This window comes from Vidua chalybeata, chromosome 21 (assembly GCF_026979565.1).
Source record: "Vidua chalybeata isolate OUT-0048 chromosome 21, bVidCha1 merged haplotype, whole genome shotgun sequence".
In the NCBI taxonomy this organism is placed as follows: Eukaryota; Metazoa; Chordata; class Aves; order Passeriformes; family Viduidae; genus Vidua; species Vidua chalybeata.
Genome location: NC_071550.1, coordinates 7,836,572 through 7,853,734, shown reverse-complemented (window position 1 = coordinate 7,853,734; position 17,163 = coordinate 7,836,572). Strand labels below are relative to the sequence as shown.

At 54.1% G+C, this 17,163-nt stretch overlaps 1 protein-coding gene and 1 long non-coding RNA gene across 3 annotated transcripts in view; one reads left to right on the top strand and one right to left on the bottom strand.

The window, feature by feature from the left end:
- The window catches only part of ASTN2 (astrotactin 2), a 320,575-nt gene that overhangs the window by 111,705 nt on the left and 191,707 nt on the right, over positions 1 to 17,163 (bottom strand). The window contains exons 14-16 of the mRNA XM_053961860.1: positions 5,756 to 5,880; positions 5,281 to 5,385; positions 3,641 to 3,820 (exon numbers count right to left, since the gene is read on the bottom strand). Coding sequence (XP_053817835.1) covers positions 3,641 to 3,820; positions 5,281 to 5,385; positions 5,756 to 5,880 — 410 coding nt within the window. The remainder of the gene's footprint in view (positions 1 to 3,640; positions 3,821 to 5,280; positions 5,386 to 5,755; positions 5,881 to 17,163) is intronic.
- Positions 13,487 to 15,361, top strand: LOC128798412 (uncharacterized). 2 transcript variants are annotated; one of them, XR_008434419.1, is made up of 4 exons: positions 13,487 to 13,947; positions 14,082 to 14,227; positions 14,661 to 15,025; positions 15,193 to 15,361. It is a non-coding gene; the product is annotated as an uncharacterized LOC128798412 (long non-coding RNA). The 2 variants fall into 2 exon arrangements; XR_008434418.1 differs by having other exon boundaries at positions 14,661 to 15,361.

The following is a 17,163-nucleotide window of genomic DNA, read 5'->3' as shown; positions in this document are numbered from 1 at the left end:
TCAAGAAAAACAAACATTTTCCTCACTGCAGACCTGAAGTAACCTCTCAGCTGGGCAGTGAAACCCTCTGAATCTCCCCCACCCAGGCACACACATCCTGAGCCCATCAGCATCCCTTCCTGCTTCCCAGCTGGGATTCTCCAGTGGGAATAACCAAACTGGAACAGCTCTTGCAGAAATCTCACCAGGGCTGTCAGATTTTGCTCTCAGAGCAGCTCTTCCCCTTCCCTAAGCAAGCTCTCCTCCTCCTCACCAGCCTGAACGAGGAACCACAGAGCAACCAGCTCTCTGATGAACTTTTATCAGTGAATGAAATGGTTCCCAGCAGGGGGATTTCTTGGATGGAGGGATCACTCTCTTCCCTGATGTACAATTTCCCTGAGGTGGGGTGACTCCCAGCCTCCACCTCCAGGTTTATTATTATGGCACTGTGTGGTGAGGAAGAGCCCAGTTTGTGTCAGCTGTCCTGGCTGTGTCATCTCTCACCACCTCATCTACCCCAACCTCGTGACTGTAGGGACAGAATGGAGAAAAAGAAGAAGTGTGGGTGCCATGGAGACACTGCTCAGCAGCAGCCAGCACTCCAGGGTGATCTCCACACTGGTTTCTCCAGAAATCCACAGCACCACTGTGGACCACAGAACCACAAAGCCGTTCCCTCTGTCCCACCAGGCCCAGCACATTCTTACACGCAGCAGGAGCTGGCTGGAGACATCATGTTTGTCCCAGCTGCCAAATGAAGGTCCTCACACAACTGCTACCAACTTAATGAGGCACCGTCAGCATTAAATGCTGGCTCCATGGGGGAGAAAACCGATGCAGGCTCCCATGGCACAGATCAATGGCTGGGTCGATCTCAAGGTCCCTGCTTGGAGGCCACTCAATGTGTTAAAGCATTGCTTGGCTGCACAGAGCCAGAGCAAGCAGCACAAAATATGGGCTTTTAATCACGCTGCATGAAATAAAATTGGAGTTTGCTTTGGTGTGCTCACGGACTGAGGCTGTTCCTGTGAGGGAGCCTGGGGGATGCTCCCTGGGGCACGCCTGCCCTGAAGGAGTGCAGTGCTGGGTGTGCCACAGCTGTGCCATCGTGCCTCTCTGGCTCTCCATTGCAGGATTCACTCCTGCAAACCCTTAGGAACAAGGGCAGGCTGTTTTGTCACCTCATTTCCCCCCCGCCACACTCCTCATCCACCTGCAGGAGGAAGGGAACACTTGTCACTGCTCTGGGCAGAGCAGGCTGCCTGCTCTGTGCTGTCCCTGGCCAGAGGAGGATCCCTGTCCCTGCCCTTGGCAGGGGGGACAGCTCTGCAGATCCTGACCCACGTCACAGGCACTGGGGCAGCTCCAGGCCGGCACAGAGCCAGCGCCTGCCCTGGCACCAGCAGCGTGAGCTTCTCTTCAAGACCATGTTTTCAATTAGGGCTCGATGTGCAGATTGTGCCTTTATTGTTGGAGGCCTCCTCCTGAGGCCTGGCGATTGATTTATGAAGTTGATTAAAATATTAAAATAATTTTGTGCGGTGCTGCAAACACCCCATAATGTGCATTTTTCTCAGAGCTGGTGCTGTTCCAATTAGCTTGAGACTCTCCTCTCCCCCTCCTCTTGTGACCTGTTTTGTCCACTAACAAATTACAGTTATTCTGGCCCTACTTTTATATTTATTAGAGCTGATGCATATGTGTGCTCACTGAGCAGTTCAGAACGGGCTGGTGAGCAGCAGGGAGCCCGGCAGGCCAGAGATGTTCTGAGTGGAGAAGGCATCCAGAAATGTCTAGCTGGAGCTATTTATTCCTATCTGCCTTATGTCGCTGGCAAAATGAGGGTAAATCAGTAGAGAAGTTGGGAATAAAATCCATCTACCATGAACAGCAAGCTCTTTCTCTTGGCTAAGTGTGTTTTCCCTGGGACAGAGCCCTGGGTTTCCCACGACACTTTCTCTGTCCACAAGCTGATCTCCCCGAGTCCTGAACATCCTTAATGTCTTTCCAAGAACATTTTCTGGCCATCAAAGAGCTGAATACAACACTGGCCACCTCTGCATTGCCCACAGCCCCGAAGTTCAAACTCACCAACCCCATCAGCTACCAAAGCCACAGAAGGAGCCATGCACAAAACACAAGGTTGGGGCCAGCCTGGTGCCCAAATGCTGCACAATCAGGAGTGAAAAGTTTATGTCCAGGCATTACATGCAAACCCTCAGGGGATCCCTGGAGTGCCATGAGTGCTTTGGTGCTTCACAGGCACTGGGAAAGGATGCTCTGGATGCCTCACAAATGCCAGGGCAGCCAGGCACAGCTCCAGGAGTGGGGGCAGGACCCAGGTGGGGAGCGAGGGATCCCCCTTGGCCAGCTGCATACCATGGACTAAAAAGGAAATTATTCTGTCACCGAGGCATTGCTTTGCCTTTAGGCCCTGTGCCACCGCAGAGCTTTGTGGCTGAGCCCTGAGCCACTGCTGTCCCTGACGTGGGGAGGTGAGAGTGAAGGAATGGGAGATATTTCACCACCAGATCAAGCACTGTTCATGTCCCCTCTGGCCCCAGCATCGTGGAACAGCAGCAATGCTTATGCCAGGCTAGGACTGCAGCAGCTGCCTCTCATTCCCATCTCTCATTCTCCTAAGAAACCCTTGTCTGGCTTTGGTTTGGCCCCAGGTGATGGCACTGGGACCATGGGGTCTGCTCCCCACCAACACATGTGCCCCTGGATTGCAGGGAGTGCTCCCGACTGATTAATAACATCATGAGTACATAAACAACCCACCTCCACGTGCCTTCTCCTGCTAAACAGGGGCATTGCTATGGCAAACTTCATTTATCACTATTTAAAACCCAAACAAACGAGCACAGGGTGTTATAAATACGCTTACAAGACCAGCTACACTGGGGAAACAGAGAAGAAAATGAGCCAAGAGCAAGGGAGGCGGTGTGTGGGAGAACACCTCTCTCTGCCGGGTTCCAGGGAGCAAGGCTGCTCCTGGCAGTGCCACCAGAGCAGGATGCAAGTGCCCTGATGACCTCTGTCACCATCAGCCCTAAGGTGGGCTCTGTGATACACCACAGATATTTTTTGAATAGAAAAATATCAGATCCAGGGCATATCCCCAACTCCCTGGAGGAGAGAGATGAATTGGCAAATGGAAGGCTACAGCGATAAGGGAGTTTTTATAAACATAACCTAATTGTATTACTTCAAAGTCCTGAAGTTTATTGCCCTGTTTAATGATGTGTCTCGTTATTTATGGTGTAGCACAACGAGTCTGCTATTGATTTAATGCACTTCCTTAAAGACTGTCACTGTCACAAGCAATAAAACAAAGCCATTCTGAGACAGCTCATTTCTGTCACATCTCCATCAGCTGACCCCGGGCACAGGAGGGCCACCGTGGGGAAGGGGGTCACCTTGGGCAAGGACGGAGCCAGAGTGTGGGAGCTGAAGGGCAGGAGCAGGCAGGGTGGCTCAGGGATGCTGCCAATGACATGTGCCACCTGACACTGGGCACTCGGTTTGGGACAAGCCTCCTGCCTGAGCCTGCCAGCATGGTGATTGTGTATGCATGGGAAAGGGGGTGATGGATGGAAACCAGCACGTGACACCTGATGTTTGTGCCCCTGCCCATTCCCATCACCCTCCTCACCTTTCTGGTACTGGAGCCAGAGCTGCTGCTGGACCTTCTTGCTGGGGAAGTGGATGGTGCAGCTGAACTCGGAGCCGTACAGCGCCTCCGCGATGTAGTGGGAGCCAAACTGCTGAATGAAGGAGAGCAGCTCCTCCCGGCTGCTGTCCTTGTTCAGGATCTTCAGGATGTTTGCAAAGCCTGGGGGAGGGAGGCAGGGGGTGGACAGGTCAGCCAGGCAGGGCTGGCAGCCACAACCCGGGGGAAGGAGCCCCAGAGGTTCCCTGCTCAGGTCATACAAGGCCCCACGTGGGCGCAGTTCCTTCTCTTTTGCCTCCACCTGATCCTTTGGAATCCACAACCTGTTATTACCCCAGGCTGTGGCTCTGACTTCCTTCTATGATTCATCTCCCTAAGAGAATTCTCAGATAATTTCATAGAGATGTGCATGTGAACACGTGTGCACACACACACACATACACGCACACACACACACAAAACCTCCATCCTTGCCAGCTCATCTGCTCTTCAGCCTGCTGGCACATCATTAACACTCTCCCCAGAAGATGTGCTTGGCCTTTGCTAGGCTGTATCCATAACCAGAGATGTTCCATCCCTAGTGCAAACACCCAGCACAACTGGTAACTGTTTTTAGGAAAGCTGGAGACAGCCCAGAGGGACATGCAGGGCTGGGCTGGTGGTGGCAGCTTCGTGGATGTGCAAAGGTCAAGGCATCACTTGAGCAACACCCATACAGACAGCAGGGACCTCTGGCAGGGGACAAGGACATGGACCTTGCTGCTCTATGGTGGTGAAATATCCTGGAGACACTGATGACTTCACAGCACTTCAGCATCACTTAGAGCTGGCTGAAAGCATCGTTTTGGTTCAGTGGTGGAACAGAAAACGTACTGCAAGAAAATACGTCATAACTGTCACCAAAATGAGATTATCTGGCTGGTTGGTTGGCTGGTTTATTGAAAGAGAAGGCTGTTTTAATAAAAAAGCCAGAAGAATTCATTTTGAGCTGAACCCACATATTTTTTTTTTCAGCTCTGAGCAAGGTATTTCATTTTGGAGCTGTGCAGCCTGTTAGCACTAAATCTTTTTTTTTTTTCTTTCTTTCTTTCTTTCTCCATTTAAAAACTCGTTGATTTTTAAATAAAAAATGCTATTTTGAACGAAAAGGCAAAACATTTCAGGTCGCAACAAAATGTTTCAGCATTTCTGAAACAAAATGTGTAGCTGTAAAAACGTGGCAGTGAAATGTTTTGACATTTGCAGGATCCTCCCACCCACCCCTTCTTCATCTGTGACTCCCTGCTTTATATGACCTGCTTTTCCAAGTGCTGTGGTTCCTTTTGAAACCACCTTTTTTAAGGGACTGACTGTTTTTTTTGTATATACACAGCCACCCCAAAACAAATCCTTCCTGCTCATTGCCTACTGGCTTCCTCCTTGCTTTGACCTCCCCTCTTACTGCACAAACTCCCTGCCTCAGTTCCCCCCCCCGCAAAAAAAGGAGGTGAATCTCCCTGCCTGCCTCTGCAGCAGCGCTGGGAACAGAGCATGGAGGTGGGAAATGTCAGTGGGATGCTTGGGGCAGAAAACCACCACCCACCCATGCAGACACACATCTCCCTGTCCCTGGAATCCCTCACCTGCAGAGAGCGTGATGGAGCTGAGCTTCACCCTGTAGAGGTTGCTCCTGACCCGCCAGTGCTGCACCATGGGGTACCCCATGGCCTCGTCGTACTTGATGTCCCCTGCAAAGACAAAGCAGGTGGGTGACACTGCTGATCATGCTCTGGGGAATGCTTAATGCTCCCTCCTACCTTGCCACGTGCTGCAGGGGTGAGAAATGGGGTGGTGGAAGGGCTGGAAACCTCAGTGGTGATGCTGTGGGGTCCCAGGACTGCTGGCAGGACCAGCACTGGGATGGCTGTGACTGCCAGGAGCTCACAGGGATGGAGATGATGCTGCGATGGACTCACACATCCCTCAGACTATTTCTGCCCCAGGCACACAGGAAAGGTGATGATGCCCCTCAGCAATCACACTGGGACCCAGGGTGGGAGAAGGGGTTGTTCCTCCTGGGCTCCCCCCTGGGACACTGACCCCGGGGGCAGCTCGTACCTGTGAGGAGCTGGAGATCAGGAAGGGGCTCCGAGAGGACACCACGGCACTGCTCCTCCACGGGCAGAGGGATCACCAGGAGGCCGTCGGCCAGCTGGGGGAAGTCCTTGATGAAGTTATTCTCCCTGCAGAGAGAAAAAGACAACTGCAAAGCAACGATGCAGGGCATGGCCGGGCAGCGGGGCTGAGCCGCCCTGGTGGCACCGGGACAGGCGGCTCAGGAGGGTGGGGGACATCTCCTCGAGCAGGAGCCCTGCCAGGGGATGGGGCTTGCAGCCTCCCCACCAGCCAGCCTGGCTGTGCAGCCCTCTGAGATGATGCTTAATGAGCTCCCCAGGGAATGCAGCTCCATTAGCGCTCCAGAAATATGGAACTGCTCTCAGCCTGGGGACCCAGCCACTGGGTTTGGCCCAGATTTTCAAAGTGGGCCCCTGGAGAGGGGGCAAGGAAAGAGGAATGGCTGCTACCCCCAAAAACTGCCCCTTTCCACACCTGCAGCATCTCCATGTGGACAGTGACCAAGCTCTGCTGAGGCTCCCCAGGCAGCATCGTGACCTCTACATTTTCCCCCACCCCCCAGTGACTCGCTCTCCAAAAGGCAGAAGAAGTATAATTTACAGACAGACACAAAAAAACCCACTCTCGTGTACAGCTCACAGTACAATTTTACCACACATGCAGGATCTTTTCTAACCTTGGCAGGTATAACATTGTATAATAGGCCCCTAATGAATTGTTTCTAGAACAACAGTACCAGGGAAATTATTTGAAATGGTGAACAGACAGGTCTCTGGGAGACGAGCCTCCCCCGGTAAGCGAAATGCCTCGCGCCTGCGCCAAGGAAACAGGAGGGGGGATTTTAAATATTGATCTTAGAGCCAAAATATAGGCCAGGAGGCTTTGCATCCTCCGGGTGTGGAGACAAAAGGGCAGCAGAGCAGAAGAAAGGGAGGTTCCTGCAAAATCAGGTCAGCCCCAGGAGCTTGTGGGAGGTTCAGACTGGCACAGCCTGCCCCAGCTGCATTTTTTGTAATATATTTTCCTTTAAACAGCTGCTGATTTCACTCACCTTCCTTGGTTTTACGCCCTGTAGTCTGTGCCTGGGGGGATGATCCATCATCCTGCGCTCATCTCACAACTGGGGACACCCTGGTCACTCCCACGGGTCCCAGCACAGCAAGATGCTGATTTCAGGGAACACTTCCCTGGCATCCTCCCATTGCTCTGGGGCCAAGATGTGGCCAGTGCAACCTGCACCAGAGGTGAGCAGGAAGCCATAGCCCTGTGCAACCAACCTGGGATGTTCCCAGCCCCAAGGCAGGACAGGAGCATTTGTAGGTAGGGACACATGAGTGGGGCACAGGAAGTGTTCAAAGCCAGACTGGATGGGTCTTTAAGGATGATGCTCTAGTGTAAGGTGTCCCTGCCCATGGCAGGAAGGTTGGAACAAGATGATCTTTAAGGTCCCTTCAACCCAAACCATTCAATGATTCTCTGGCTGCACAGGCAGCCTGCCTCATGCTCCACTCCCATTTCAGAGCCACCAGCACCTGACTGCAGCTCAGGAGCCTCACTTTCCGCACTGCCTTGGTGCAAAAAAGAAAAAAAAAAGTGCTTTATTTTTCTGAGGGGAAAAGTTTCTCACTCACAGCGTGCTCACAAATCTCAGATTGATCCCGCTGGGCACGGGATCCCCATGGTGGTATGTTTTGCTGCTCTGAGCCCTTTGCTGTCACAGCAATTTCAAATGGGGAACTGCAATTACTGCTGGAGCTGGGAGCCATGTGGGTGGTGGGAAACAGGGCTGCAAAACAAAGCAGGTTGGTAGGGAATGGGGGAAGAAGCATGTTGGAGTCTCTGCTGCTCTGCCTCTGCAGAAAAGGGGAAAAAGTGCTGCCAAATCCCAAAGCTGTGGAGAAGTGTGATGGAAAAGCAGGATGCAGCTGCACCGAGCCTGCCTGCCATCCTGGAGCGTGGGACTGTCCCTATCCTGACAGGTCAGCTCCCCATCCTGCACCAGGATGAGCACAGGGGCCAGGAGGGTCCCTGCCTGCCCTGCCCCATATCCCACCTCTGGGAAGATCAGGATTCCTAGGAAGAGGCGGGTGGAACCTTCCCAAGTGCTGTCCCACATGAGGGGATGGACCTGGCATACCCCAAGGGACACAAAGAGATGGCATGACAGGTGCCAGAAGCTCATGTTCATCCAGCACCCTGCACCCTGACACTGGGCAGAGGAGACACAAGGAGGCAGCATCTCCTCCTGCTCCCACCTGGGCCATCTCAGCAGCACCCACCCATGCCATGAGCCTGTAGAACAGCTCTCCCTGGGCATATCCCAGCTCATCCATGAGGCAGGACAGCCCCGGGGGCTGGTGGCCCATGCCTGGGCAGCTCAGGAGGGAGAAGCTGAGGCATGAGGGGACCCACAAAGAGCAGCTGCTGCTCAGAGCTGCTGCCTCTATGAGAAGGCATTTACTGAACAGCCACGTTCTGCAGGACCACTCTTGTTATCCATTTATTCAACTGTTCCACACTCAAAAGGCCAAGGAAAAAGCAGGGGCAAGTGGGAGCCAAGGGGTGGGCACACGCCCACAATGAGCTTCCATCACAGGAGGGAGCAGCAGTGCAAGGCAGGACTTCAGCAGCACTTCCATGATACATTCTTGCTACCAAACCCTTCCTGCGTCTCTTCCAGCTCTCCCCACCTCCAGGCCCCTGCTCCCTGCCATCCCAAGGCAGGGATGAGCCAAAGCCATGCAGGAGGAGCACCCACTGGGCAGAGGGCCTGGGCACAGCACTGTCCCTCTGCAGAGTCCTCACTGCCTGAGGGGCAGGATGGTGATGGGGACACGCCAGGCAGGGCACACGGCTGCTGGGGTGTGCCCAGGGCACAGCATTCCATGGACTGGCAGCTGACAGAGGGCTGCAGCTCCTCTTCCACGGGGCCTTCTTAATAACCCTGTGCCTTGCACGCTGCTCGCTGTGCAGGCACAAAAGGGTTCCTGCCAGCCTTTTTTTGCACTCTGGAAACTGTGATCAAAGCCAGCGGGCTCTGTGCAAGGGGCAGGGACACGGAGGAGGGGAGGGATGTGACAGCAGCCCTGTGCACGTCTTGCCACATGTGCCTCCAACTGGGGCACGGAAGAGGCACTGGCACCCCTGCAGGGGTGCAGGGCCAGGTGTGGGGGTCACAGGGCTATTCCAGTGGGATTGGGCAGGATGCAGATCAACCTGCCAGCCCCACAACATCCTCCTGTGTCTCTTGTTCTGCTCCTGGCATCTTCCCAGTGGAACAGCTGCCCAGGACTCACTGGAACAGCGAGCACGCAGCTCTCTCCAGCGTGATGCACACGGAATCCACTCCCCAGCACAGCGCTCTCCTGCTGGGGATCTGAGCATCTCCCAAGGCATTTTGCAGATACCGAGTCATTACATGAGGAAATGCAGTTTCTCCCAGCAGCATCTGACCCAGAGCCTTGAAGGGAACTGATTCCATATAAACGAACCTGATGCTGGGAAAGGTCAAATGACCAAAGGCTTTAGCGAGCTACAATACTGGCAGGGTGGGCTGAGGAGGAAGGCAGCCACATGGATTAAACTGAGTTCAAAATGCTGGCTTTGATGGACACTTGGTGTATCCTCAGCCGAGTCCTACAACGCACCCATTGCCTGGGGTTACACACGCAGCTGAGAGCAGCTCCCACATCTCGGGGTGCTGGTGGGGTGACAGCAATTAGTGGCTGCTCAGGTACTAGGAGCAGGGCTCAGGCAGCAAGAGCCTGCTGTGCCACTGTTCTCCCGTCCTCCTGAAACCAGATGCACGAACCACCTGTGGTTTTGGGGACTGTGACCTTTAATAGCACAGCCAAGGTCATGCAGCAGAGCTGTGCTGCAGTGCTGGGCTGCATCGCTGCACTCCGCAGTGCTGGCAGCAGCTCACACAGCCCGTGAGAAGCCTCCAGAAAGGACCAATATCCCAGGGCAAAATGGGGTTTGGGGGGAGCAGGAGAGCTCAATGCAGGCCCTGGGGAGGAGCTGGAGTGCTGTGGCTTTCCAGGACTGGGCCACGGCTGCTGAATTCTGCTCCAGGGCACAGTTCTGCTGGCCCTGGGGCACCATGTCTCCTTGCTGAGATGCTCAAAGCCAGAGCCAAGCTGGCAGTGGGATTTTGGCCTGCAGCAGGGAAAGGTCAGCTGGTGGCTGACGTGCATTTCGTTTTCCTGTTAGCAACACCATTGGGTGAATGAGCAGCTTCTCCTCTTTAGCTCAGTCAGCTGTGGCTCCCTCCCTTGGCACTCTGCTCCCCCAGGACATGGCTTTGAGGATGCACTCTGCAAACCAAGCCTTCCTTGCAGCTGTAAAACTCCCACTGCACATTCCAAGCATCAGCTGGCACGGGGCTTCCTGCCTCCACCCAACACTGACAGCGAATGCACACCCTGCACCACAGCACCTGGGCAAGTATATTCATGAAGGGGTAAATATATAAATATTATATATAAAGTGACCCCACAAGTGATTAGCTTATGCCCTGAAGCGTGAGATTTAATTACCCTTATCTGAGCCAGCACAGCTACAAATGTTAATCACATTATCATCCAGCAAGCTTATGTTCAGCAAAGTGACTACTCCTTTCTGCTATGAAGCCTGAGAGGACGCCTGCTCTGGCAAAGAATTAGTTATTAATCTTACTTCTTTCTGTCCCACAATGGCTCGGGGAGAACACGATGGATTTGAGGTTATTTAGTGCCAGCTTTTCACCCAAATTTCCCTTGGAGAAGCTGCCTGCCGGGGTGGCTGCAAGATCAGCAGAGGCCAGCCTGACACAGGAACATTGAGAAATAGCTTCCCTTTAGCTTGTCATCACCAAAAAAAAAATTGATCTGGAGTCACTGGGAAAGAGAAAAGAGGGTGTCCTGTTGCCACAGCCACTTAGGAGAAGGTAAGCACACTGTAAATCTCCCCAACATGTCTCCATGACCTCAAGCACTGGTGAATTATAAAGGTTTAATGCAAACCCTGTGAAGCAGCAGTTACTTATTCCAAATTTACTGAGCATTAATTTCAGCGAGGCCCCACTCCTGCAGAACAAGGCAGGATAAAAGAGGAGAGACCAGTCAGATTTTGCCAGTTTCAGGAGCCCCTTCAGTTCCCCAACTCTCAGCCTTAACCACGGCCTGCAATGAAGTGTGGTTGGACCAGGCTGCAGGCAAAAAGGAGAGCACCAATATCATCCCTCCAGCAGCCCCTGATGCTGTGGATAGGACCTGTCCCTGTGCTGCTCGTCCATGTCCCCAGCCCGTCCCACTTCAGTGCCAGCAATAAACAGCCTGACAATATCCAATAGCTGCCTTACCCCCTGGCTCAGGGAGAATTAGCATTTAAATTGAGGTGTTTCAGGAGGTAAATCACACCGGTGCCCCACGGAAGCCCTGGTGCTCCTGGGCTGGTGTGAGGGGTCTGCACGGATGCTGCTCAGCACCATCCCCTCCACACACCCCCAGGCTGAGCCCCAAAACCCTCCATGGTGCTCCCATCAGCACTGTGCTCTGCCAACACTGAACCTGATCTTCCCACAGAGCATCTCCCAACATCCCCCAGGTACTACAGCCCTCCTCAGGGCCACACAGGCTCAGCAACGCCACTGAGCACTGAAGGGAACTCAGCCGTGGTGCCCACCACTGTGGCACTGAGAGTGAACGTGAGGCTCATGAATCCCCTCCTGAAGCCATTTCTAGGGGAAACACAAAGGAATTCACTCTGAGAGGAGAGATGGAGAAGCTGTGAGCAACACAGAATCAGAAACACCCGTGGCTGGAGAAAAGCAAAAGAATCACAGGCTCACAGATTTGTGATTCCAACAGGGTTGGAATGGACTTTAAAACTTATCTTGTTCCACCCCCTGCCATGGGCAGGGGCACCTTCCACTGTCCCAGGCTGCTCCAAGCCCCATCCAACCTGACTTTGGACACTTCCAGGAACCCAGGGGCAGCCACAGCTGCTCTGGGCACCCTGTGCCAAGGCCTGCTCACCCTCACAATGGTTCAACAGCCTTGTCCTAAGCCTAGAACCTGGTAGCAGGGCCCCCATGACACATCTGGGCTGTGTGCCATCCTCCTTGAGTGGAAGGTCTGGGTAATACCCAGCACCTGTGGATGGAGAGAAATCTGCCCATCTGCAAGGGGCTGGAGCTGCTCAGAATCTGCCAGGAGGATCCATGTCTTGTTCCATGTATCCGCTCTTCACGGTGTCTCCCTGCATTAGCTTTGTCACCACTGACAGCCAAAGGCTCTGACCTTGTCAGCTTCCATAAGTTCAGCAGCTTCCAGCTCTTTATGACTCGATGGAGAAGATGACAGACAGACCTGAGCAGCTCATGGAGCTCCTGCCCACCAGGCTGTGGCCACTGCAAGAATGACCAGGGCACAGCTTCCCTATGGGAATGATTTGTCCAAGCTGAGAGAGCTGGGCCAGGCTGGACACGTCCTGTGGGTGCAGATTCCAGTGCTGAGCTGAGCCAAGGCTGTGGATCCTCTCCCACAGGTTGTTTGGGTGCTGCTCCTCCTGGCACCTTCCTTGGCATTGTTTGTAAGGAGGCAACAAATGCAAAACTCCCACTGACTCCAGAGGAGCCCGCACTACCCACTGGGGCTTCCTGAGGAGGCTGGTGCCTGACCTGATCCAGTTCCTCTGGGATTTGGGCACAGCATCCTGCAGCCAATGGCTTCTCTGTGCACCAGCAGCCCCAGTTTTCCAGGGAAACTCACACCCCAGCTGCGGTGCCCTAGGAAGCACAAGCACAGCCTTTTAATATTAATATTTGCCTTTCCAATGTAAATTCAGACCCAGCTCTCCACTCAGCACACACATCCATTCTCTTTAACAATTTGAGATCTTAAACACTTCTTTTTTTCCCCCTCTCCTAAGCTTCATTGTTAACCTTTAAGATGAAGATAAGGCATAAAGGTTTGGAAAGGAATTAGGAGGGACCTTGGAAATGAGCCAGGAGCAGTGTTAATGCTGGGCTGCACATCATATCTCTTCGGTTCTTCTCTCCCCCCAGGGTGACTCGGACTGCTCTTGACTACCACCATGGTATTACAAACTCTAATGAGGTTTGGAAAATAAGAAACCCACTGCGGCGTGGGAGAAACTAATAGAAATTGTTTTGTCTTCTCTCTATTAGTCATTAGAAGCAGAAGAAAAACAGCCACAGGCAACGGCAGGGCTGCAATACCACCACACATTCCATGTGCTGGCACTCTGACAATGTCATTTCAGCGCAGTTATTGCTCCAACTTCCCCTCCACACCAGACCTCTCATACACCAGTGTGGGCTCCAGCTGTGCCAGCGTCCCTGTGCCACCATCCCGAGCCCAGGGTGACCCCAGTGCCTGCCCGAGGTGCCCATGCAGGGTGTTTGGCCAGCCCATGGCTCTACCAGCACGGACCATTGCCAGCCTGGTGTCCCCAGGGGACAGGCACAGGCAGTGCCCAGGCAGGGGACACTTCCACAAGCAGCAGCACTGTCAGGCAGCCAGAACACATGGAGAATTAGCTGGGATTTGTGACTGCAGCTGCAGAGCTGCGTTTCTGTGTGTGAACTTAATTACAGAACCACAACACTATGCACAGGGTGAGGTGACAGCACCTACAGTGACCTCACCCCTGCCACCCTCCCAGGGAACTGTGGTGCCAGGAGCCAAGCCTCAATCCTGGGCTCAGCGAGGTGCCTGGAGCACTTCCCACATCTCTTCCCTCCTCCCAGCTCTGCAGCCATCACACCCCGGGTGCCTGATGACAAGTGGCAGTGCTGCCACACCTTCCAGATGTGTGCCTGCTGCCCAAGGGCACGGCACAGATGGCGAGTGCCAGCGTTCCCTGGAAAGCTGGGGCCAGGCACGCAGGCTGGTCTGCCTGTGCTGGGCTCCTCCAGCCCGTGCTGGGGGGAAATGAACCAGCACAAACAGCTCGAGCTTTCATCTCCAGGGAGTTGTTACTGAAGGCAGCGGTCCATGGGACACTCCTCCTGCAGCCCAGGCAGGGGCAGGGCACCACAGCAGCGAAGATTATCATTGGGGCACAGAGAGGAGGGCGAGGGATGCTGGGCCTGTCCCCACCCCCTGCTCCAGCTTTCCTCTGCACAGAGCTACCAGCATCCAAACCAGGTCATGCTGCCCAGGAACCAGGTGCAGAGGAAGATTTAGGGGGTCTGGATTATGCTACAGGGGACAGGAGGGCTCCCAGCAGAGCTTGTCCACCAATTTTGGGACACTGGGTACAACTGATGGGGCCCAAGCCCAAAGCCAGCACTTGCTTTCAGGTTTATGCAGTCACGAGCTGCACTGCAACAGGCAGAACAGCAAATCCTCCACCTCTGGAGAGGACACTTGGGATGGGGAAGAGGAAGACAAGACTTCCTGCTGCACTGAGGACTGCATCCAAGCCCTGCTGTTACCTTGGAAGCAGGTATGGCTTGACAGCTGGCATAGCTGTGGAGTGCTCAGATGTCCCCGTGCTGGTGACTGTTCTTGACTGCATTGCCTGGAGCAAGGATTCGCATTGCTAAGTCAATGTCAAACTGATTTAGCCCTTGGATGGGGAATCTCCATCAACCAGTGCTTGCACTAGCAAGGAAGAGCTGAATGTCAGCCTTGTCCCTGAAGGTGACACTGAAGGGGTCCCATGGTGTGAGCAGCACAAACCCACAGCCCAGCTAATGGGGACCAGCACAAACCCACAGCCCAGCTAATGGGGACCAGCACAAACCCACAGCCCAGCTAATGGGGACCAGCACAGTGCCCATCAGACAATGCAAAAATGCTGCTATCACATCCTAAAGTCATGTGGTCACAATTTACTGCCTCAAACCCTCCTGTCTCACTCTCCTCTTGCTTTTCAGCTGAACATAACCTGTATTTCCATGTGTCCTGAGTGGGTACAGAGCTCCCATGGCCCAGGAGCAGCTACAGCTCTTGTGAAATGAGGAAGGAAGAAGCAGCAATTCCTCTCTGCAAGGCTATAAAGCCAATAAGGACCCCCTGGGATGAAAGGTACTCCATAAATCTGAGCTGTTATTATAAAACCAATCTCCTCCACATCTCTTAATAATGCAGATTAACTGTGCAGTACCACCACTATAATTAATATCATAAAAGTCAGAGATGGGAAAGGCCAGCAGGCCAGCGAGGCCATGCCATGGACTGCTCCCCACAGCACAGGAAAAGGGGAAACTCCTGGGTGCCACAGGAGCTGGGGACAGCGAAGGTAGGTTTGGCAGTGCTGGGCACCATGAAGGGAGTGGTGACAAGGAGGGGGTGGCACATGGATCACCACATCTCTGCCAAAGCCAGGAGGGGAGCAGAGCCCAGCTCTTGGTTCTGCAAGTACCCAGTGCCAACCTCTCATCCCTCCTCTCCTGTTCACACAACCAGGGAATTATCTAGGTTGGAGAAGACAACTGAGTCAAACCATTAACGCAGCACTGCCAAGGCCACCACAAACCATGTCCCCAGGTGTGACTTCCAGAAACCTTTTGAATCCCTCCAAGGATGGTATAACTTCACTGCTGACCTGAGCAGTCTGTGCCAGGGCTTGACACCACTTTTGGGGAATAAATTTTTCAAATATCCAGTATAGATATTACCTGGGGCAACCTGAGGCTGTTTCATCTTGTCCTATTGCTTGTCACCCAGGAGGAGATCAACCTCTCAGTGTCTCCCCTTGAGTCTCCTTTTCTCCAGGCTAAACACCTCCAGCTTCCTCATGGACTTGTGCTCCAGAACCTTCCCCAGTTCCGTTCCCTTCTCTGGACACACTTCAGCACCTCAATGTCCTTCTTTTTGTGAGGGGCCCAGAAGTGAGCCCAGGATTTGAGGTGTCCTTCACCAGTACAGAGTACACAGGGACAATCACTGCCCTGCTCCTGCTGACCACACTGTTGCTGGTACAGACCAAGATGCCACTGGTCTTCTGGGCCACCTGGACACACTGCTGGCCTCTCTCCCAAATCCTTATGGGGGGTGTCACCATCAACTTTTCACCAGGTGGACTCAGAAGACCTCAGGGAACCCCCTGACAGCTGTGTGGGGACATGGGTCAGGGGATGTGAGTGTGGACTGACCATGGCAGGGCAGGCCCTGGGCAGGAAGAGCCTGTGTCCCGGCCCACCTTCCCAAGGGATGAGCATTCCCCCAGACCCTGCACCTCCCGTCCCACAAGGAGCATCCACAGCCAGGAGACACAACCCTGCCATACACACACAGACACCTCAGCAGCATTCCCAGACTCAGCACTGCTCCTCACTGCCTCCCAACCCACAGAGCAAGCCCCAAGGCACTCTCCCTTCCTCCACATCCCTCTCCCATCTTCCTCCTGTCCTCCGTGCTGCACGTGCATGGCCCTGGCACTGCTCCCTGCCTGGCAGTGTGGCAGCAGGCAGGGCAGGAGGGACAGAGCCCTGCCTGGGCACAGCCCTGCTGCTGTGTGGCAGCTCCATGGCGTGTGCTGTGGGATCAGCTGTGGGAATGCAAATCTGCGCCTCCCCCGCCGCAGCAGCCGCTAACGAGATAATGAATATTTTCATCAGCTGCAGAGAATACAAACATCTGCACAGGCTGGGGGAGTGGGGAGCAGGAACAGCTCCCTGGCATCCCTCACTGCAGGGGCAGCAGCTCCACTGCCAGGGAAAGGAAAGTTCTGGTCCCTGAGGCAGGAGAAGCCCATGGATGATGTTCCATCAGCTCCAGTGGGTGCTGGCAACGTCTCTGACAGCAGTGCCTTGGCTCTGGACTGTGCTGGTGCCTGTAAGAGCCTTCCACCCCCTGCCATGGGCAGGGACAACTTCCACTGTCCCAGGCTGCTCCAAGCCCTGTCCAATCTGCCCTTGGACACTTCCAGGGATCCAGGGGCAGCCACAGCTGCTCTGGGCAGCTTGTGCCAGGGCCTGCCCACCCTCTGATTGAGTTACTTCTTCCTCATCTAAATCTCACAATCATGAATGTACAATTGGGTTTGGGCTCTGGCTGCAGGGACAGCTTCCACCGTGGCCATCCCTCTTCCTCTTCCTCCTTCTCCCTGGGGCTGAGGCACATGCTGGGAGCAGTGGGGTTCTCACAGGCAATGACCAAAGAGCAGAGGCTGACTGTCTGTGAGGTCATCCTGCTACCTGCACAGGCAGGAATGAAACGGAGCAGCTCAGAGGTGCATCCAGAGCTGGGATGGGGCAGCAGGAGCAGGAGGTGGCTGCCATGGCCATGTCCGTGTTCACCAAGGATGTGATGGCCCATTTCCTAAATCCTACCTGCAGCTGGTGCAGAACCACTCTGAGAACCTCCAGTATTTGAACAACCTCTGTTACAAAGCATCTCTTCCACCCTGGACCCCTGCATTGTCTGACACCACAC